General features: G+C 52.4%; 1 protein-coding gene across 2 annotated transcripts in view; it reads left to right on the top strand.

Annotated features, from left to right (window-relative positions):
- SLC6A13 (solute carrier family 6 member 13) overlaps positions 1 to 20,915 on the top strand; it is a 34,043-nt gene extending 13,128 nt beyond the window's left edge. Inside the window, exons 3-14 of one of the 2 annotated variants that reach the window (XM_021690558.1) lie at positions 1,432 to 1,572; positions 6,039 to 6,123; positions 6,819 to 6,951; positions 7,856 to 7,990; positions 13,486 to 13,589; positions 14,477 to 14,601; positions 16,906 to 17,018; positions 17,348 to 17,485; positions 18,208 to 18,310; positions 18,788 to 18,888; positions 20,101 to 20,271; positions 20,584 to 20,915. In XM_021690558.1, coding sequence (XP_021546233.1) covers positions 1,432 to 1,572; positions 6,039 to 6,123; positions 6,819 to 6,951; positions 7,856 to 7,990; positions 13,486 to 13,589; positions 14,477 to 14,601; positions 16,906 to 17,018; positions 17,348 to 17,485; positions 18,208 to 18,310; positions 18,788 to 18,888; positions 20,101 to 20,271; positions 20,584 to 20,706 — 1,472 coding nt within the window. In that variant the 3' untranslated portion in view covers positions 20,707 to 20,915. The remainder of the gene's footprint in view (positions 1 to 1,431; positions 1,573 to 6,038; positions 6,124 to 6,818; positions 6,952 to 7,855; positions 7,991 to 13,485; positions 13,590 to 14,476; positions 14,602 to 16,905; positions 17,019 to 17,347; positions 17,486 to 18,207; positions 18,311 to 18,787; positions 18,889 to 20,100; positions 20,272 to 20,583) is intronic. The other variant, XM_021690559.1, reaches the window with a different exon arrangement.
- Positions 20,916 to 21,742: the final 827 nt, after the last annotated feature.

The following is a 21,742-nucleotide window of genomic DNA, read 5'->3' as shown; positions in this document are numbered from 1 at the left end:
TTTCTTTCTTTCTTTCTTTCTTTCTTTCTTTCTTTCTTTCTTTCTTTCTTTCTTTTTTTCTTTCTTTCTTTCTTTTCTTTCTCTCTCTCTCTCTTTCTTCCATTCTTTCTTTTTTTTAGAGACAGAGGGTGGGGGAGGGGCAGAGGGAGAGGGGGAGAGAGAATCTTAAACCGGCTCCAAGCCCAGTGCAGAGCCTGACGACTCGGGGCTCCATCTCATGATCCTGAGATCATGACCTGAGCCGAAATCAAGAGTCGGGACGCTTAACCGACTGAGCTACCCAGGCACCCTTATTTTCCATTTTCTACAGAACAAGAATTTAACGATTGCATAAACTTCAATTGAATGGATATATCATAATTTACTTAACAGTTCTCTGTTTTGGGCTTTTTGCTTATTTTCAATTACTTATAAAATTGTTATATTCTGCTGTCATGTGTAATTGTTGAGATAGCTTTGCCCTTCTTTTTTGGGAATTATTTCTTTGGGATAAATTTCCAGGATTAGGATCGCTGGGTCAAAAGGACAATCAAGTTGATGTCTCTTGATCTGGCTTATTAAGTTGTCCTATGCAAGTGTTGTATTGACTTGCTATGTCATTATATTTGAGTAAGCATCTTTCCCCCGTATCTTTCACAACTCTAGGTATTTGGGGTTCCCAAACTTGTCTGCACATTGGAGTCACCTGGGGACCTTCAAAATAACCTGAGGCTTGTGCCTAACCCCCAGAGATTGTGACTTAATTGGTCTCAGGTCTGGTTTGGGCTTTGAAATTTTAAAAATATTCCCAGGTAATTCTAATATGTGGACAAATTTAGAAACACTGAGTTACATCATTTGTAAAAAATTTCTCTATGGCTGTCTATGCAGAATGGTACTTCACCATTGTTTCCTTTTGCACACCTGCAATTATTAAGGAGGATCTAGTTGTATTTTCTCCTATGTGAATTGTCTATCCCTGCTCTTTTTTTTTTTTTTCCAAGTAGGCTCTATGCCCAACGTGGGGTTCGAACTCACAACCCTGAGATCAAGAGTTGCATGCTCTATGGACTGAGCCAGCCAGGCGCCCCTGTTCCTGCCCTTAACATGTATTTTTATATTTCAAAAATACATCAACGTAATTCCAGAGAACATTAACTATTGGAATCTTTGAGTTAGTCTTATACATTTAAAAAATAACTTTAAATCGGTGAATTTTCAGAACTGATAAAGATGGAAGGACACAGGAAGCCAGGGTAGAGCACAATGGAAGGCAGGGAGAAAAGCCCCTCCTCACTTGCCAGGGAAGGAGACGAGAGAGCCGGGAACCTGGGCCCACCACTATCTTAGGGCTCTGATAGTGGAGTACAAGCCCCCTCCTAAACTGGGATGGGTGGCGTGTGAGAACTCTGTCCACTGTCCCTAGCCCAATTCTGCAGTTTTCCCTTGCAGGCATCGGCTATGCCTCCCAGATGATTGTCGTCCTCCTGAACATCTACTACATCATTGTCCTGGCCTGGGCCCTCTTCTACCTCTTTAGCAGCTTCACTGTCGACCTGCCCTGGGGAAGCTGCCACCATGAGTGGAATACAGGTAAGGTCATCCCTGGAGAGTCCATTTCCCCCTGCTGCTCTGCCACATTAACCAGGACTGGGATTAGCCGCATATCCCGGGCACCCATCCCCAACCTTAACTTGGGACATACTAGAAACCCGCCAAGTAGGTCACAGACAACTTGTATCAAAGATCAGCGTGAGAATTCACCAGCATCATGGGCGAGATGTCACAGACTTAAAAAAAAACTGTCAACTGTACTCAAAGTAAAAAAAATTAATGTATTCAGTTCGTAGATTGTAAATTCACATATAATGGAAACAGACTTGATTTCTTTTTATGTAGTTTAGCCATTTATTTATTTCAATCTGAAGTCTGATCACGTTGGTGTATGTATGTATTGTTTGTCCATGATCTTTGTTCCTCACGTCTTCTTTTTTTTTAAACTATTTTTTTTTATTATGTTATGTTAATCACCACACATTACATCATTAGTTTTTGATGTAGTGTTCCATGATTCATTGTTTGTGCATAACACCCAGTGCTCCATGCAGAACGTGCCCTCCTCAATACCCATCACCAGGCTAACCCATCCTCCCACCCCCCTCCCCTCTAGAACCCTCAGTTTGTTTTTCAGAGTCCATCGTCTCTCATGGTTCGTCTCCCCCTCCAATTCCCCCCCTTCATTTTTCCCTTCCTGCTATCTTCTTCTTCTTCTTTTTTTTAACATATAATGTATTATTTGTTTCAGAGGTACAGATCTGTGATTCAACAGTCTTGCACAATTCATAGCACTCACCATAGCACATACCCTCCCCGATGTCTATCAGCCAGCCACCCCATCCCTCCCACCCCCCACCACTCCAGCAACCCTCAGTTTGTTTCCTGAGATTAACAATTCCTCCTATCAGTGAGGTCATATGATACATGTCTTTCTCTGATTGACTTATTTCGCTCAGCATAACACCCTCCAGTTCCATCCACGTCATTGCAAATGGCAAGATCTCATTCCTTTTGATGGCTGTGTAATATCCCATTGTATATATATATACCACATCTTCTTTATCCATTCATCTGTCGATGGACATCTTGGCTCTTTCCACAGTTTGGCTATTGTGGACATCGCTGCTATAAACATCGGGGTGCACGTACCCCTTCAGATCCCTACATTTGTATCTTTGGGGTAAATACCCAGTAGTGCAATTGCTGAGTCGTAGGGTAGCTCTATTTTCAACTTTTTGAGGAACCTCCATACTGTTTTCCAGAGTGGCTGCACCAGCTTGCATTCCCAACAGTGTAGGAGGGTTCCCCTTTCTCTGCATCCCCGCCAACATCTGTCATTTCCTGACTTGTTAATTTTAGCCATTCTGACTGGTGTGTTCCTCACGTCTTCTTTCTGATTCTGTCTTGGGTCTTTCTATCTCACAGTCCATCTCGATTTAACTGGGGAATAAGCTGTTTTGTGTGTCTTCATTATAATTTTTAAGAACACTTGATTTTTCCTGTGCCTATAAGACTGTGTGTGACTCTTTTAGAAGATGACAGGAGCCACCCGTGGCCATAGGACCACCCAGTCGATTTGGTTGAAAGTAACAAAAATTGAAAATCCCTAGGGTAGTGCCGTCCAAGAGAACTTTCTGCGATGAGGAAAACGTTCTCCGTACTCTCCAACTTGGTAGCTGCCAGTTACACGTGGCTGTGGAGTGCTTGAAATGTGCCCAGTGTGTGTGAAGACCTGAGTTTTAAAGTTTTTGTTTAGTTTTAAGTAGCTTAAATGTAAGTAGCCACGTGGGGCTGGAGGCTACTCCATGGACAACACAGGTGAGGAGCTGTCCAGTGTGGACCCTCTTGTGCTCACTGCCCAAATATCCCTCAGTGTCCATCAGTGAAGCCCGACCTGTGCCAGGACTCCTTTTGTTTTGTTTTGTTGTGTGTAGGTGAGGTAGTCAGTTCTGACCTGGAGTTTGAGTCCTTTGCTTGCCAAGGAGGCACATTTTGCAATGTTTAGCAAGGCCCCTCTGGCCCTCAGACCCTTGATCCCTTTCCAGGCATTCTGTTGCTGATCTCTGTCACCTTCATTCCACCAGTTTGCAAGTGAAGACTCCGATCTTGGAGGCTCCTCCCCCCACACCCCAAGAGTCCTTAGGTTCTTCTTAAATGTACCTGGTGGTGCCTGCCCTGAGCCCTGACTCCCTGCGGCACTTACCTCACTTCCTGGCTATTGGTCAGCAAGATCTTGAGGACCGAAAGGCGTCTTTATCTGTGTCTCCTTTGTGCCCGACTACAGTGCTGCCTACACCATAAGCACTCAAAATAATATTCTGTTGGGTGAGTCCAGTCGTAAAAATCAGTTTTATTCCAGTATTTTCTTTATTATGTCTTTCTTTCTTTCTTCCCTCCCTCCGTCCCTCATTAATTCTATCATTCTTTTTTTTTTTTAAATATTTTATTTATTTATTTGACAGAGAGAGACACAGCGAGAGAGGGAACACAAGCAGGGGGAGTGGGAGAGGGAGAAGCAGGCTTCCCGCGGAGCAGGGAGCCCGATGCGGGGCTCGATCCCAGGACCCTGGGATCACGACCCGAGCCGAAGGCAGACGCCCAACCGACTGAGCCACCCAGGCGCCCCTAATTCTATCATTCTATTTACACTGAAATCACCCTTGACAACCAGCTTGTCAGATGCTGACTTGATCCAGATCTCAGGGGAGTTCCTTTTGTAGAAATGTTGCAAATTTTTGGTGGCCTAGGGCTTTTGTTTCAGGGCATTGTTAGGCCTACAACCCTTGGGGTTGACTGGGGGGATCTCTGAGACAATCTTGAGGCAAATTCTATACCTGAGTCTTTTGCTTCTTGACATATTTGACATTTCTCCTAGTGAGTCTGGTTTTACTCAGAGCCTAGCATCTTTTGTAGTAGAGGACATCCCATCCTGTCAAGATGAAACAACACTTTTCTGGGTGAGCCGAAGCTTCAAGGAGAGAGAGAGGGTTTAGTGGAAAGAATGCTCGATGGGCATTCATTCAGCAGATGTTTGTTGAGCTCCTACCCTGTGCCAGACTCTGTTCTAAGCACTGGGGTTATGATAAGGCACACAAAGATCCCTGCCCTCATGTGGTTTTTGTTCTAGTGGCGAGACACACACCATAAACAAAATAAATGTGTAATATGTATTACCTGAGAAGAAGTGCTAGGGAGAAACATAAAACAGGGAGGAGGGATTGGGAGTGTTAGGGGTGGGAGTTGTCATTTTCAATGGAGTCATCCGGGAAGGACTTACTGAGATGACACAGGAGTCATGTTCTAAGGAGGGGGTGGGGAGTCAGCCGCTAGGGGCTAGGTAGGAGGATCACCCAGTGCAAAGGCCGTGAGGGGGCCTTGTGCCTACAGCATCAGGGAACAGCCACCATGTGACTGGACCAGGTGAGTGGGGGAGCCCCGGGGGATGAGGTCAGAGGTGATGGTGGTAGATTGACGAGGGGGGGTGATTATAGGGGTTATGGCTTCTTTCTCTGCGTGGGGTGAGAAGCTCATTGGAGAGTTTTAAACTGAGACGTGACATAGAGTAACTTAAATTTTAACAAAATCATTCTGGCTGCTGTGTGGAGATTGCACGAGGGAGGCAGGAGTAGAAACTGGAGGCCAGTGAAGGAGCCACGAAATGGTGGGCACCTGCACCAGGGTGCTGGTAGTGGCCATAATGAGAAAGGTCCGGTTGTAGATGTTTGGAAGGTAGGACATACAATTTGCTGAGCTGGATTCTAGCCCTCAGTTCGTCATTTATGAACTGTGACAGTCCATTTCTAAGATTCCCTTTCTTCATGTGTACAATGGGGAAAGCACTATTTGGCTTAATATTTTCTAGGATTATTATACTAACACAACGTAAAAAAGAATGCGAGCCCTTGTTGTGAAACTCCAAAGTCAGTTACAGATAATTAAGAGCCACTACTTACCGGGCACCTTACCCTCAGGTTTTCATTTAGTCCCCTGTCAATCTCACAACTGGATGTCACTATGTACATTCTAGAATCGAGGGAAGTGAAGTCAGAGAGCCACATGCAAATAACCAGAGGGTCAGGATTCGAACCAGAACTTTCTGACCTTGTGTCTGAGCTCTTGGCCACTCGGCTATGTGTCTTCCCTAGAAAGCATTTTTATTACCCCTCAGAGATTGTGCCTTCATACAAGGCAGTGACCTAGAAATATTTGCAAACTTTGAAGCAGACAGCATGCAGGGCATCCTTCCCGATGCCATCTGATCATGCTTTAGTAAGAGTATGTACCCAAACATTTAGAAGCCCACACGTAAAATCATGTGGGAGAAGGTGAGATAAGCTTGTTGAAGTTATTTTGCATTCGAGGATGTTTGTGTGGACAACTTCAGCCCAGTTCCTTCCAGATCCCTTACTTCCCATTGCCCTATAATTTCACACCCCTCTCTCTGGCCATGTCAAATAGTGAATGATTTTTCTCTTGCTTCCTTCCCTGGGACCCACGGGTAGAATACTGTGTGGAGTTCCAGAGGACCAATGGCTCCCTGAATGTGACCTCTGAGAATGCCACCTCTCCTGTCATCGAGTTCTGGGAGTAAGTGAGGCCCTCTCCCCATCCCAGTGTGGGTGGTGGGTTTGAAAGGAGGCCACAGGAATGGGCTCGTGTGGTGCTGACCCTCAGTGGACAGCAAGAGAAGAATTTCTGTTTTCTTCTTTGGTGGCCCTGTCACTTAAGTGGCTTTTTTTTTTTTTTTTTCTTGCTGGGCTTTTATCTGTGGTTAATGCAGAACTGGTTTCAAAGATGAGAATTTTGCAACTCTCCTCAGGCCGCACCTGCCTTCCCTCCCCCCCCCCACCCCGTCCCCACCCCCATGTTGGATGGCGCGAACGCTTTTGTGTGGACACTCCTACCTCCCCTCCCCCTGCAGCTGCGTGTGCGCTGCCTCCTAGTCCCCCTCCCTCGTAGCCCTGGGTTCACCTAGGCCATGATTCCTAATATCAACACATCCCGAAACCCTGGTTGAGAAGATAATGGGTTTGCACCTCCCTCTCTAGGTTAAATTGGTACTCAGCCTCCCAGAGCATACTTAGCCAGGAACAGTTTATATTTATCTCCCTTGCTATCTATCCCCATCTCTGGGCAAAGGAGAGCCTCATGGATCTGAGTGAAAAGAGCTGACGAGCCTTTGGACAAGAGCCTGGAGGCATGGCTCCACTGCCTGAGACATGTGGGCCACAAAACTGAGGCTGGGGGTGAAAGTGGAGCCCGGCTCAACCTTCTCTCCCCAGGAGGCGGGTCCTGAAGATCTCCGATGGCATCCATGACCTGGGGGCCCTGCGCTGGGAGCTGGCCTTGTGCCTCCTGCTCGCCTGGGTCATCTGCTACTTCTGCATCTGGAAGGGGGTCAAGTCCACGGGCAAGGTCCGTGTTGGAGAGCTCCTGGCCCCTCTCGTCCCAGGACTCCCTGCCCTCCCTGGGGGCCTGGTCACCCAGGAGCGCCCTGAGCTGTAACCTGATCAGGGACGGGAGGGAATGAACCCGTCAAGATTGTATGTGGCTCCCTCCCTTGATTCTGTGCCTCTCCTTGCTTCGCTCCTGTGCACTCTGGTATGTGGGGAAATGGAATGGAAAGGAGGGAGAGAGAAAGGCAGGAAGGACACTTCCAAGGAATGTGATCTTGCAGTATACCGCACGTGGGGGCACATTGCAAATTTAACAGACGTCGTGGCTCCCTGATTTATTCAACGGTTCTTTGGAAAAAGAATCCCACTGAGACTATTTATCTCAAAATGATTCGCAACCACCCTGAGAACTTGGGGGGTACTCTGCCAGAGAGTGTGTGAGGTGTTAGAGGGCATTCTGAGTCCTTCTGGACTCTTGCCCTGGAGGCCTCTGACAAGGCTTCCTTCCTAATCTGGCTGCCTGGCTGTGCTAAGCTTGTAAGCTCTGTGAGGACAGGGATCATGTGTTGGAGAGTTTCTCGTGCCTGACAGCCCTGTGCCATAATTCTAAGCACACTTGTTGGGAGCATGCCTGAGTTCATTCAGTCACTTAACAAATATTTACCGGGTATGTGTCGGGGGAGGGTGGGTGTGTTAAGCTGGAGGGAGAGAAGGGTAAGGGTGGTTGTGGCTTAAGGCAGAGGGCAGATGGAGCCCGAACAGCTGCAGGGGTGAGAGGGAGGGGGCAGAGAGAAACACTCTTGACCTCCTCTGTGTACGTGTGGAGGGGGGAGCTCCTGCTTCCTGCCTCTGCTGCCCGGGGGGCTCGGGGCCCCTCCTTCCAAACTCACAGGTTCCTTGTCTTTCATCTGCCCCCCGGCCAGGTGGTGTACTTCACAGCCACATTCCCCTACCTCATGCTGGTGGTCCTGTTAATTCGAGGGGTGACGCTGCCCGGGGCAGCCCAAGGAATTCAGTTTTACCTGTACCCCAACCTCACGCGTCTGTGGGATCCCCAGGTAAGAAGCCACAGACAGGGGCCATCCCGTGGCTCTGGAGGCTTTTTCCCTGCTCCTGGCCCAAACCCTGCAGTGTCCATGGTGGCGTGGGGGGTCTCCAGCGCTGTGTCAGCAGCTGTCTGTGGTCCCCCGCTTGGTCGGCGGCTGCCAGGGAGCCCAGGCATGGTTCTCAGGGGCTGCGGATCCGTCACCCACAGGCTGCAGCCCGGTCCCCACCACCATCTTCCCCGTCCCCCTGTCCCATTTTTCCTCTGGGTGATCTCACCTCGATTTCTTACCCCTCCACCAGCCCTTCTGGTTCCGTCCCTCTGCCCACGTGGCCCATCCCGAGGCCCCGGTTCCCCAGCCCTCCCAGCGCCCGGCTGGGCTGGTGTCGAGTTTCCTGTCAGTTGTCCAGAGGTCCCAGCCTCCTGGCCTCCTCCCTCCCCTCCGGCCCTTCCTTCACGTCCACTTGTCCACTCGGTCTGCTTCGGCCAGCTTCCTCGCGGCCTGGCACGGGGAGGGAGTGCTGCTTGCTCACTGGAGGGGTTTGGAGAGCAGGGCCTGAAATAAGAAGCCACCGTGGCTGACGGGTTTCTTATCTTCTCCTGTTTGGCAGCCGTTTTGAAAGCTGGCAAAGCCAGGAGGTGTCGAGGGCCGGAGGGGAGCGTGGGTAAGCTCCACCCCAGAGCCCCTAAAATGCGTTGCCCAGCTACGTGCCCCGCCTCTGCTTCCCTGGCACAGAGGTCGCCCTCCCTTTGGGGGCTGGAGGAGCTCTCTGTGTCTGCAAGGGGGCCCTGTGGAGACAGAGGGCGGGAGGCTCCTGGCGCACAAGAGACGGGAACAGCCGGATGGCTTTGCAGACGTTGCAAATGCTGAGTTCCCTGTTGGGCAGAATTTGGGGGGGGGGGATCCAGCAGCTGCATTTTTCTCATGGCTCCCAGCCACCCTGGCAAAGTTAAGTCCTGCCATCCTGAGTTCTGCCGGCAACCGGCAGTCGCCAGAGCACTCGTCTTCCAGAAGCTCCCCACGGGATCCAGCAGCCTTGTGCGCTAGGTCCTGCTCAATGATCCGGTGGGCTACAGGCTTATCCTTCCCTCCCCCGTTTCTTAGACATAGTAGAGGTGCGGATTGCCGCTGCCTCATCTCCACGTGAGGCCCACGGGCTGTAGTCAGGCTTGGGAGCAAACGGTGGAACTGTAGTCGTTGAAGCTAAAAGGCCCCCAGAGATCAACCAGTGCAAACTCCTCACTGAACAGATGAGCAAACAAGGCCCAAGGTCACACAGCAAGTAAGTGGCTGGCCAAACAAAGTGTACTTTTATCTTGTGAATCGTAAGCCCTTTGACTTCTCTGGAACCCAAGTGTTGTGGTGGAGTCCATAGCAAGCAGGAGCTCGTGGGGGCCAGCTTTGAAGGCCAGGGGTGGAGGGTGGCTTGGATCTCCTGTGCGGGAGGGCTCCACTGTTGTTCTGGAACCGCAGACATGTGAACCAGTGGCTAAGCAGCCGTCCGCCTTCGCTTGGGGGTCAGGCTGGGAAGGAGGAGCCGTGTTCAGTCAGGGAGACGAGCAGGTAGGCTGAAAGAGAAATAGGAGGGAGGGGTCTGGTATTTCTGGAATGGATTTTCGGCTTCTGCGACCAATGCCTCGTTTGTCCTGATCAGCTATTTATAGTCAACAACGATCGAGCACTAACCATGTCCCTGTCATTGTTACGTGCAGTATTACAGCTAACCCTCGTGGCAGACCAGTGAGGTGTCCCCATTTTACAGGAAAGGGAGGCCTAGGGAGCTTAACGCATTTCCCATCCTCACATTTGCAACTGGAACCTGGGTCTGAATGATGACAAATCCATATGCTTTACGATCTCTTGAATTGAAGGCAAAGTCCCCATCTGCTCATCTTTGTTTTTCTCAAAGCTCATTCATTCAGGAAAAAATTTCCAGAACATCTATTATGCGACAGGTCTGTTCTAGGTGTCATCGTTGTTAGATAGTAGCTGGCAGCAAACGTGAAGAAGGTGGACCAGACAGCCTTAAACTCTGAGCGTTAACAAGGCCATGATTCCGTGTCTGGGTTACTGCGGGGAATAAAACCTCTTTTCGTCTGCCGTCCAGGGTACCACCCTTCCAACCCCAGCCAGCTGTGGGCTGTGCAGGGAGCATGTTTCTTCCAAATCCTCTGAAGCTGTGAGGAGGGAGATGTTTCCAGGGCCGGGTTTGGTCTGGGCTACCCCGCCGCCTTCTTGGCCGCTGGGTCCCGGTCTCTGGCTGCAGCTAGGCCTCTGTTGTCGGAGAGAGTAACAGCCTTCCGGGGTGATGCCCCTGCCGGAGCCCTAACTGAATGTAGCTGGCACTCCCCAGGAAGTGTGAGAGTTCCAAGTGGCATTTGCCTGGCACTTGAGAAAGGTGTAAGATTCCTGCTAGCCAGCACAAAGACCCCAGACATCTCTGTCTGCCAGGCACTCCGTCTGGGAGGGGGAGGCAGGCAGAGACAATGCTGGCTTTATCTGGCTCCCTCCTCTCTTGCTGCCAGGCTTTCTGGGTGTCAGGCAGCTCAATGCCTCTCCCGGTGGTTCCTGGGGCTCAGCCCTTTCACACGCGGGAGGGGCTCCTGGAGACTCCAGACTCTCCCCGGCTGCCTTTCTTTCCCTTGCCTGGCCCTTTGTTCTGCTGCCTTTGTTCGGTAGATGGATAGGGGGTAGGGTGTCCAAAGAGCCCTTGTGGAACCTTTGAAAGCTCCATGTGAAGCTCTTCTAATGAAGGGTTTGTTTAAGGAGGTGGTTGGAACATTGATTAGAATGGGTCTTCTTATTTTGACATCTATGGGACCTCATCATCACTGAAAGGTGAGTTGCCTTTTTGAAGTAACCACAGCAACAACAAACACACTTATTATGCGCTCACTATTTGCCAGGTGCTTTACTGAGGGCATGACGCCGGGGAGACCCCACACAGCCCCATGAGTCCCTGTTAGCTTCATCTTGTAGATGAAGAAACTCAAGCGTAGAAAACTTAAGAAATTTGCTCCAAATCCACAAAACTAGCACGTGGGGGAGCTTGGGTTTTATGCCAAGTAGTCTTCAGGAGTCTGCTGTCTTGATGACCATGATACACATTATCCAAAGAGTATGAATGTGAGAGTTTTCAGGGCTGCTTTTTATTATTCCAGAAAGACAGGGAACTCATACTTAACTTATGTGCTAAGGATTTCACATATAATATTTTATTTGTTATTATACCCATTTCCCTGATGAGAAAAGTGAGGTTCAGAGAGGTTAAGTGACTTGCCCAAATCACGCAGCTAGTAATAAATAGAGTTGAGAGTTGAACCCAGTTCAATGTGACTCCAAAGCCCAGGCTTTTTCCATTACCCACTATTGCCTTCCTACAAATAGTAAATATAATCCTCGTTGGGATTGAGCTCAAAGTTGAAAACATCCTTCCTGGATCTTCTAGAGGTCCCTGTCTTCCTCTGCTCCCCCGAAGACCTCTCTCTTTTGCCCACACTCCACCAGTTGTGTCTCACACTTGTTTTATTCTTGGTCAGTCTCCTGTCACAACCAAAGACGCATCGGGGCTTTGTTTTAGAAACCAGGGCTGCTGGCGTGGTTAGGGAGCAGGCCGCCTGTGGTGGGGAACAGAACAGCTTGCTCTGCTGTTCCTGTGGCCCTTTCTCTGACCCCACTCCTCTCCCCATCCCAGCAGGCCTGTCAGGCTGCAGCTGGGCCAAGAGCGGGGGGTGGGGGGGGCTTGCCAAGCTTCCCGGGGAGCGGGCTTTAGTCAGAGGCTCCGGGTCTGACCCTCGTCCTCAGAACTCTCAGCCCTCCTGCTGCATTTTCCTCTGTTCTCATTAACCTCTGCCCCCAACCCAATCGTAGTCTGTCCCCCTCAGGGCAGGGTGAACTGCCAAGTCACAATTTTTCTTATTTTTTTTTTCCCAAGCCCAAGTTCTCGAAACTTCAGCACCCTGGGATTTGCGGCCCCTGCCTGTGTGTGGGCAGCCGCAGAGCAGCTCTGAGGGCAGCGGAGCGTTTCCCATTTAACTCGTGGGTCAGTCTGCAGCCTGGGCACTGCCAGGCCCGGGGAGCAAACTTCCAAGACCCGAGGCTCCTGGGCCATCTCCTGGAGGGCCTGTTGGGGAGAGATCACCTGGGCTGGTGGCTGTGGGCCCCCAGGTAGATAGGGATGTCTCCCAGCCCTCCCTCTCTGGGCCTGGGTCAGGGAATGGGGTTCACAGTGAGCAGAAGGGACAGGAGGCTAGAGATGTTCTCCTCTTTTCTTCACCGTCTTTCTGGCTCTTCCCCGCTTCCTGCAGAAGTGGAATATAACACAAGGAGAGGGTGCCCTGGGCAGATCCCGGGCGCCAGTTCTCAGGGCCTGTAGGGCAGCGACTCCCACATCTGGCTGACATTAGGATCATTCAGGAGGCTCTGAAAATAATACAGATTTCTGCATTTTCCTGAAGTCCTAGAGATCCAGTATCTCAACCCACCACAACGCTGGGGAAATGGGCACTTTGGTAGGGGCGCGTGTGACAAGACAGCGAAGGAGGTTGGGGGCGGTCACAATGGTCAGGGAAGCAGCGAGAGGAGCCAGGGACACGGCAGCTGAGGCATTGGTGGATGTGAGCTTTGGGAGCTTGATGTGAGTGGAAGGAAAGCAGGGGCCTTTTGGGGGGGCTGCTAGAGCAGGACAAGGCAAAGACAAGAAATGGGGAGCCCAGAGAGGTTAGGCCGCCTGCCTGGTGGTTTCTGCACCCGTAGCTTAGTGCTCCCTTGTGGCGCTCACATCCTCTGAAGATAGGAGGCGCCTGGGGAGGGTCTGCGGCCCTGGGACCCCACTTCCCGTGGATCGTCAGGGTTGCCCAGTCATGTTCGCCTTGATGTGCTTTCTCTTTGGGATGTTATTGTAGCTGTTAAATCTAAATCATAACATGCCCGGGCCGGCCAGGCCAGCTGAGATAATACCGGTCCTAGCCGGGCCCCGGATTTAGCCACAGAGCTCTTCCCCCCAAGGAGTACAAAGTACATGCATTCCTGTCCAGCCTCTGGACTTTTTTGAGCTGAGGATGACTCTTCCTGCTTTCCAGACAGCAGGTTTGGAGGTGCGAGGGGCAAAGCTGTGTTCTTGCCATGGCACTGATATGAAGGACCCCCTAGCTCCAGAGATCCTGCCCCCGGATTCCTTCCAAACCGGTCATACTGCAAGGAGGGCCCGGGAAGCGAGAAAGTGGAGGCAGAATCAGGGCCTTATTTCTGTTGCAGAAAGTTGGTGCCAGGCCTGGCTTAGTCCTAGAGCTCCCTCCCAGGCTCTGCCACCCCGGGTCCTTCAGGCTTCGCCCAGTGCCTGCTGCCCACGCCGTCCCGGTAGCGCCCGAGAAACGCTGTCGGGGTGCCCACTGGGAGAGCCGGGTCGCAGGCTGAGAGCAGCGTTGGCCACCGGCCTGCATGCTCCCATGGAGCCCGGACGGCCTGGGTTTCCTGGGGTGCAGCGTTCTTGCCTTTTCCCTGTGTAGGTGTGGATGGACGCGGGCACCCAGATCTTCTTCTCCTTCGCCATCTGTCTAGGGTGCCTGACCGCCCTGGGCAGCTACAACAAGTACCACAACAACTGCTACAGGTGATTGGAAGGGTGGGGCCTGGGCCGCCGACCCGCCTCTCCCTTGCCCCTCCAGCGTGCTAGGTCAGGGCTGCTTTGGACGGTGCAACAGCTCATGGATTTGCCTCCCCCCACCCGTCTTCACCCCACTTTCCCATGCCCCAGGGCCCCCAGTTGCTGAAAGGGAGCCAAGTGTGGCGTGGGCATAGGGATTGCCTCCAAAGGCTGGGATGGTTGGGATTGGCTGGGAAGCCACAGTGGGGGCCCAGCCCGCTGGCTAATGGAGAGGTTAGTGGGCTCGAGCCTGAGAAGTCATTCATCATGCCATGCAGGGGAGTCTCATTTGCCCCAGCCAACGCTGAACCCTTACCTATTTTTACCTCACCGCTCCCCATCTCATGTCCCCCTCCCCAGGGTTCCCTCCAGCCGACTGGGTTCATATCAGACCATCTCAGCCAAGTTCAAGCTAAAAAAAAAAAATCACATCATACATTTCAAAATCAAATTTGGGGGATGAGGATTATGTGTGGTTTGGGATTGTCCGTGTCTATACATACCCTCCACATTAGCGTGCCAAACTGAATTGTGTCTGAGTGGTAGCGTCCCAAGAGGTGTGCTGGCAATATGGCGGGAGGGGAGGCTGTGCGGCAGTTCGTAATTTTTAGATGAATATTTTACTTCCTTAGAACTTTATTCTTTAGTGACTACTGTGACTGACTCCAAGTCTCAGCTAATGGGTGGGTGGGGGGCAGGCAGAACCCACCCCTTGAATGTTCATCTGGATCCTGCAGGCAGCCCCCCTCTGGCCTGCATGAAGGGCTGGGGTGAGTGTCTGCCCACCTGAGGGGCTTCCTGTTGGCATCCTCTTGCTGACCCGGCCTGTCTCTGCCCCCCTGCCTGCCCGACAGGGACTGCATCGCCCTCTGCTTCCTCAACAGCGGCACCAGCTTCGTGGCCGGGTTTGCCATCTTCTCTGTCCTGGGCTTCATGTCTCAGGAGCAGGGGGTCCCCATCTCTGAGGTGGCCGAGTCCGGTGAGTGTTGGGGGGCTGGGTGCCAGGGTGGGTTCTGTGAGCTTTGTTTGAACCTTTGCCAACTGGGATCTGGATGCCTTTCTATTGTCACATACACTGGGGGTGACCCACGGTCACCCTTCAGTGTATGCATCCCTGGGAAGACCTGGGGGAGCACATCCACATTCACCCCAGCTTCAAAGGGTGGAGGGGTATACAGGGAGTGTTTCCCACACCTGGCTTCCACTTCCTTACCCTGGAGGCAACCAGTGTGACCAGGCTTGTGTTTCTCCTTCCAGAAACAATTTAGGCATCTGTGAGAAGAAAAGTGCACGCACACATACACACATACGTGAACGTTCATACATACTTAACACGTATCACTATTTCTATTTCTTACCCCCTCTTCTAGAAAACCAACTGATAATATACTATAGACACTGTTCTGCGCTTTGCCTTGTTTTGCTCACTTTAAAATGTATCTGAAAGATAAGTTTATGTTGGCACAGAGTTTCCTCTTTTTCACCATGCAGTGTTTTTGCTTTTATATTTTTTTATTTTTTTTAAAGATTATTCATTTATTTTAGAGAGATAGAGCGTGAGCTAGGGGAGGGACAGAGGGCAGAGGGAGAGGGAGGGAGAATCTCAAGTAGACTCCCGGCTGAGCGCAGAGCTGGATGCAGGGCTCGATCCCAGGACCCTGAGATCATGACCTGAGCTGAAATCAAGAGGTAGTCGCTTAACTGACTGAGCCATTCAGGTGCCCCTGTTGTTGCTTTTATTTTATTTTTTAAAGATTTATTTATTTGAGGGTGCCTGGCGGGCTCAGTTGGTTAAGCGTCTGCCTTTGGCTCAGGTCATGATCCCAGGGTCCTGGGATCGAGCCCCTCACTGGGCTCCCTGCTGAGCAGGGAGTCTGCTTCTCTCTCTCCCTCTGCTACTCCACCTGCTTGTGCTCCCTCTCTCTCTGTCAAATAAATAAAATCTTAAAAACAGATAAGATTCATTTATTTGAGAGAGAGATAGAGAATGAGAGAGCACGTGAGCACTCAACACACAAGTAGAGGAGGGGCAGAGGGAAAGACTCTCAAGCAGACTCCCCACTGAGTGCGGAGCCCCAGAGGGTGGGGGTGGTGCTCAATCTCGGGACCCTGAGATCAGGACCTGAGCCGACACGGAGTCAGAGGCTCAGCCCACTGAGCCACCTAGGCGCCCCCTGTTGTTGCTTTTAAATAAAATCAAGAATCAGTCCCCTACCTGGGTAAGCTGTAAGTGTCCCTTGCCCTTCCCCTACTCTTGAGGACCACCCTCTGGCCCTCTGCAGCCAGACAGTGGTTCATCATCGCCTTCCCAAGCACGCCCTGTTACACAGAGTGACAAGCACTGGGAACTGACATCACTGATTCTTATTAAAAACGATGCTGTTTCACTTTTATTAAACATTTGCTCTACGCCGGGCACTGCAGGAAGCAGTTTGCTTGCACCAGGCAATGGAAAGCTTTGAGGCAGGACTGGTATTATCCCCATCCCACCAGTGTGGCAGGTGGGGATCGAAGAGGTAAATGACCATCCAAGGTCACAGTCATACTGTTTCTCAGAGGAAGCTTCTGGTGGATGAACCCAGGCGCGGGCATGTGTATCTGCTCCTGTCATCTGAGCCAGCTGAGAGGAACATTAATTTGTTTGAGAGGCCGTACGTCAGTGGTACTCTGAAACTGATGCCTGTTCACTCGTTGTAGGGTGACAGGAAAGGCTCTGGGTGCAGAGGTGGCACACTGGGGGCCCCAGGTTCAATCTAGTCTTAGAGGTATTTTCTTTGGGAGCATCTTCTTTGTAGAAAGAACACAGCGATTGCCTTGGTGGGGTCATGATGACGGTGGGTCTCATTGAGCTCCGCCTGTGCTCATTTGAGCCTGGGTCAGCTGCACAAATATACGTGGCCTGCCCGGCTCTGAGCTCTTTTTAAGTTTGAAACCTCTGGTTTGGGGCAATAGGTCCTGAGAGTGAGCCCTGAGGATCTGGGGTAGAGCTTGCAGAAATGCAGGTGATCTGCCCCCTTTCCGTCTCCCAAAGTCCTTACACCCACAGCTTCTAGGTTCTGTTCCTTCCAAGGAGAACACAGTGGATGGTGCCTTGGAGATCTGGGGAGCAGGTGGAGGTTCGGGTGGCTTCTCCCAGGGGAGGCTGGGGGTGATGACTGTAACTGTGGGGCGAGGTTTCCTCCAGCTCCCGTGATTCCATGACCCACGCCGGGCAGCCTTGGGATCACACGTGGCCTGGAGGCAGCCCAGAAACTGGGCTGTGTTCTTCTGCTCCTTGTTGTAGGCCCCGGCCTGGCTTTCATTGCCTACCCCCGGGCCGTGGTGATGCTGCCCTTCTCTCCTCTCTGGGCCTGCTGCTTCTTCTTCATGGTCGTCCTCCTGGGACTGGACAGTCAGGTATCAAGAGGTGGTCACGCGGAGCCTGAGAGAGAAGTGCGTGTGTGCGGGCTGGAGGAAGGGGAGCCGTGGACAGGAGGCTGAGCCCCATGTCCTGAGGGACCTTAAGACAGTTGGGGACTGGGCGAATGTCACAGGTGGAGGCCCTTCGAGGGACCAAGAGGGGCTCTGCAGGGTAGGTCCAGACCTAAGCATGCCAGGACAGCCCTGGGGACTTGAGACAGGGACAGGGCAGGGCTGAGCCTGGGAACAAGAAGCCAGAGCTGGCTGATGCAGCAGCGTATTTTGGGAGCTCTCTTTCCCTCCAATTCTTTTGCCCTCTCATCCAGTTTGTGTGCGTAGAAAGCCTGGTGACGGCGCTGGTGGACATGTACCCCCGAGTATTCCGCAAGAAGAACCGGAGGGAGCTCCTCATCCTGGGCGTGTCTGTCACCTCCTTCTTCATCGGGCTGGTCATGCTCACAGAGGTGAGGGTCTGGGAGGTGCGAAGGTGGGGACCAGGTGAGGAGGAGAAGCCAAGCTGGACAGGCCTCCCGGGCTTCAGGGCTCTGGGACTCCCTCCTTTTCCAGCCACAGGGAGCTCCAAGTAGGTGAGGCCTTCCTCTGGCCTTGGAACATTAGCCACCTACCTCCGAGGGGTGATTTGGCTCAGTGGAAAGCTAAGAGGTATGAGAAAGATGGTCAGGAAGTTCTGGGTTAGGGAAAAACTGCCTCTCCAGCAAGCTCCCATAACTTCCAGCCAGCTGAACCACGTTCCCGGGACAGACTTCAAAGGGAGGAAGGGAGCCCTGGGGATGGGTACTATTCTGTGTTTCGTCTCAAGGGAGAAGGAAGGAGATGGAGCTTGTCAGCCTCATAGTACTGACGACGGCCTCTGTCCTGATCGTCTGCCAGAAAGTACACACTTCGTCTCCGACTTCTGGGTCAATCCCTAAATGTTCTCAGGGATGAGCTAACAATAGCTGTCTGTTTTATCCACCTTCTCTCCGAAAGTAATAACAAAAAAATTATTGTCTCATATCTGCCTAGTGCCTCACAGCTCCCAAACTATATTCTGTTTTAATATCTGTCCCCTGCGATCCTCACCAGGTCTGCTCTGTGTCCGTGGGTGTGAGGCTGGAGGCCAGGGGGGTAAATCTGTCTGTTTCCTCTGGATACAGTTCTGGTTTTTTTTCTCTTCCCCCTGTAGGGCGGAATGTACGTATTTCAGCTCTTTGACTACTATGCAGCCAGTGGCATGTGCCTCCTGTTTGTGGCCATCTTTGAGTCCCTCTGTGTGGCTTGGGTCTATGGTGAGTGACTCTTCCCCCAGGTCCTAACCCCAGGGCTCATCACCACCTCGGGGCCCTTGGACAAAAGAGTCATCTACTGCTCTCACCCACCTTTTCCTGGGACTCCTCCCCTGCTCGACCTCAAAAATCTCAAGAATCCTAAATCGCTACCATTGGAAGGGCCCTCCAGAGGTTGCTTTGGCACCCTCCTGGTTATGGCCGCACCCAGACTGCCCCGAGTGGGCCCGTATCCTGTCCTAGTCAAACCTTGTCAGCCCTTCACAACCCTGATGTTCAGAAAGTCATTATCTTTGCCTATGCCAAGTTTTGTCCCCTGCTGCGTATGCCTATGAATCCCCGGGAAGAGATTCTCCCAGCAGTGATTTGGAAAGACAGCCATGGTATCTTCTATTTCTTGGTCCTTGCCCATCCAGCCCGTGCCTCGGATGCTGAAGAATGTCCTTTCTCCCCCTTCCTTCCTTCTCTTCTTCCTGGTAGGAGCCAGGCGCTTCTATGACAACATTGAAGATATGATTGGATACAGGCCGTGGCCTCTTATCAAATATTGCTGGCTCTTCCTCACCCCAGCTGTATGCACAGTAAGAGAACCTTCAGGGGGAAAGCGACATGAAGGCAAAGAGAGATGGTGGTGGTAGGAGGATAGATCGGCTGTTAGCTCTAGAAGGGACTTCTCCACGGGAATTGAAAATCATTTTAGATTTTCACTCATCTTCCTGTTGGATTCTAGAAAATGATGAGCAAGATAGATTCTTCCTTTCCAATTCACAGAAGGTTAAACTGAGGTCCAGAGCTGCCAGGTGGTTTGACCAACACCACAATGTGAGTCAAATGTCACAGGCAGGACGGCAACCCAAGTGCATTGGGCTGCTTGTAGTGATACTAATAACCACAGCAATAATAACAACACCATTACAGAGCACGCACCTTGTGCCAGGCATAAGGTGCTTTGCACGTCTTAACCCACTTGATCTGCACAAGAACCCCACGAAGAATTACTATTATACTCATTTTATGGATGAAGCTGAAGCCAAAGAGGGTAAGCAATTTACCCTAGCAAGAAAATGGCAGTGAGCTAGGATCAAGCCCAGCAGCTTGGCTCCAGAGTCTGGGCCGTAAGCCACTAGGTGCTGCCTCCCTGGGCTTTATCTTGTGTGTTAGCTGCTCCTCCAAGCGCCCACTATATGCAGGGTATAAATGTGGCCCAGGGGGCAGGAGGCATGACCCCCTGCCCTTGAGGCCCTCGCAGCCCCACCTGATGGTGCTAGAGCCTTAAACACTCAAAAACACTAGCAGCCATGTAACCATGTCCTAGCTGAGGGACAGCCCTGTGTAGAGGTGCCCGGGGGCACGGGGCCCTGCAGGGACAGGGGAAGCACCCTGGAAATTCTATTGGGGGGTGTGGATTTTGAGTAGAATGTGGATGGGGGAGTGCCTGGATGGCTCAGTCGGTTAAGCGACTGCCTTTGGCTCAGGTCACGATCCTGGAGTCCCAGGATCGAGTCCCACATTGGGCTCCCTGCTCAGCAGGGAGTCTGCTTCTCCCTCTGACCCTCCCCCCTCTCATGCTCTCTCTCTCTCTCATTCTCTCTCTCAAATAAATAAATAAAATCTTAAAAAAAAAAAAAAAAAAAGAAGAATGTGGATGGGGACTGGGGGTTGATTGACCCGGACGTGCCTGGAGGCCAGTCCAGGCTTGCAGTGTGACTGATGTCTGAGAGCTCTTCCAGGGGTCATGGAGGGCGCAAGGCCCCTGCTCTCCCAGCCCCTTTCTCTTCTACTCTCCTCCTCAGGCCACCTTCCTCTTCTCCCTGATCAAGTACACCCCGCTGACCTACAACAAAAAGTACACATACCCGTGGTGGGGCGATGCTCTGGGCTGGTTCCTGGCTCTGTCCTCCATGGTCTGCATTCCTGCCTGGAGCTTCTATAAACTCGGCACCCTCAAGGGCTCCTTCAGAGAGGTAGGGGGTTCATGGGGAAGGGCAGGAACCCAAGACAATGACGTAGGGCCCCATGAGGATAGACAGATGTCCACCAGCGTAGGAGCTGGTACACAGGAGCGCCACCGAGCCTGGTGAGGCTGCTGGGGAGGGACAGAGTGAGTGCTTACAAGTCTCAGAAAGAGATTGATGCCTCCAAGCCACAGGCTGGGATGAAAGGCCTGGCAGCTGGAGGGCACGTGTGGGGGGGCGGCAGGCAGACCCCGGTGAGCCAATCGGGGAAGCGGGCAGCCTGACGCCAGCTCATGATAACCACCTCCACTTCCCTTGCAGAGAATTCGCCAGCTCATGTGCCCAGCTGAGGACCTGCCTGGATGGAAGCGAGCAGAACCCTCAGCCCCTGCCACACCCAAGACATCGCTTCTCATACTCACAGAACTAGAGTCTCACTGCTAGGGCCGCCGGGCCCGGGATCGTGCCCATGGGCCTGGCTGTGGGGACGGCTGCCGAAGTGGCTCCACGGTGCGTCTCTGTCTCCACCTGCGGTAGATGAGACGCAAGGGGATAGTTTGGAATCCACCTGGGGCTGGGCGCCTCCCACCAGAACTTCACTGCTCCAGGGGTGGCCGAACAGATGTGAGATGCTGGTATCAAGAGCGCCCCCTTTGAGACAGGCCTGGGGAGGCCGGGTGAGGGCTGGTGGGTAGAGCGAGAGCCCAGTCCCTCTTACCCTTCATTCCATTAAATCCATGTTCTTCCCACCGATGGCCAGCTCTTCCGCCTGGTTCCTGACCCTCTGCCTTGGCTGCCTTGAGCACCTCCTCGCTTTCAAGTTGTGGCTTAGCGCCCCCTGCCTCCTCTCTGGCTCTCCTTTCCTCACTGAGTCCCTGTGGCCCATGAGCAGAGGGGACGGTGGTGCCAGGGAGGACGGCGGGGCCCAGCTGAGAGCCTCCATCTTCAGACACTCACACCAGAGAGGTCTGTCACACTCTGTCCATGCTCCCCCCAGAGCCCTTTCCCTCCTCCTTCGCTCCGCGGAATAAGCAGGGCAACGGAGGTGGGCACGAGGGGGACCTGAGCCCTAGCTGGAGGAAGGAAGAGGAAAGTGTGGTCGGGCTTCTTTCTGCCCACATTCCCCTTCCGCCCCCCTCCCTGACTCCGCCTGCCAAAACGGTGTGTGCGCACCTGCCCAGGGCCTGTGCCAGGGGCACGCGGGGGACAGCAGTGACTGCTGACCTGAGGCGGCAGGTGCGACAAGCCCTGGCAGAACGGGCACTACCCCAGCTCAGCCAGCAGAGGGATCCCACTTCCTCGGGACCACCTCGCTCTTCTGCTCTGGACAGATGCCGGATGCGGTGCCGCTAGACGTGGCCACAAGGGGGCGGCACTGCCATGACCCCGGCTCAAGGTCAGGGCCTGAGCTGCACAGAGGAGCTCTTGCGGTCAGGCTGCAGAGAGGATCCAGGTGGAAGGCAAAGCCTGTCTTACCTCG

The sequence above is a fragment of the Neomonachus schauinslandi genome, chromosome 5 (genome assembly GCF_002201575.2).
Source record: "Neomonachus schauinslandi chromosome 5, ASM220157v2, whole genome shotgun sequence".
In the NCBI taxonomy this organism is placed as follows: domain Eukaryota; kingdom Metazoa; phylum Chordata; class Mammalia; order Carnivora; family Phocidae; genus Neomonachus; species Neomonachus schauinslandi.
Note: the sequence above shows the minus strand (reverse complement) of the source record. Positions and strands in the feature narration are given on the sequence as shown.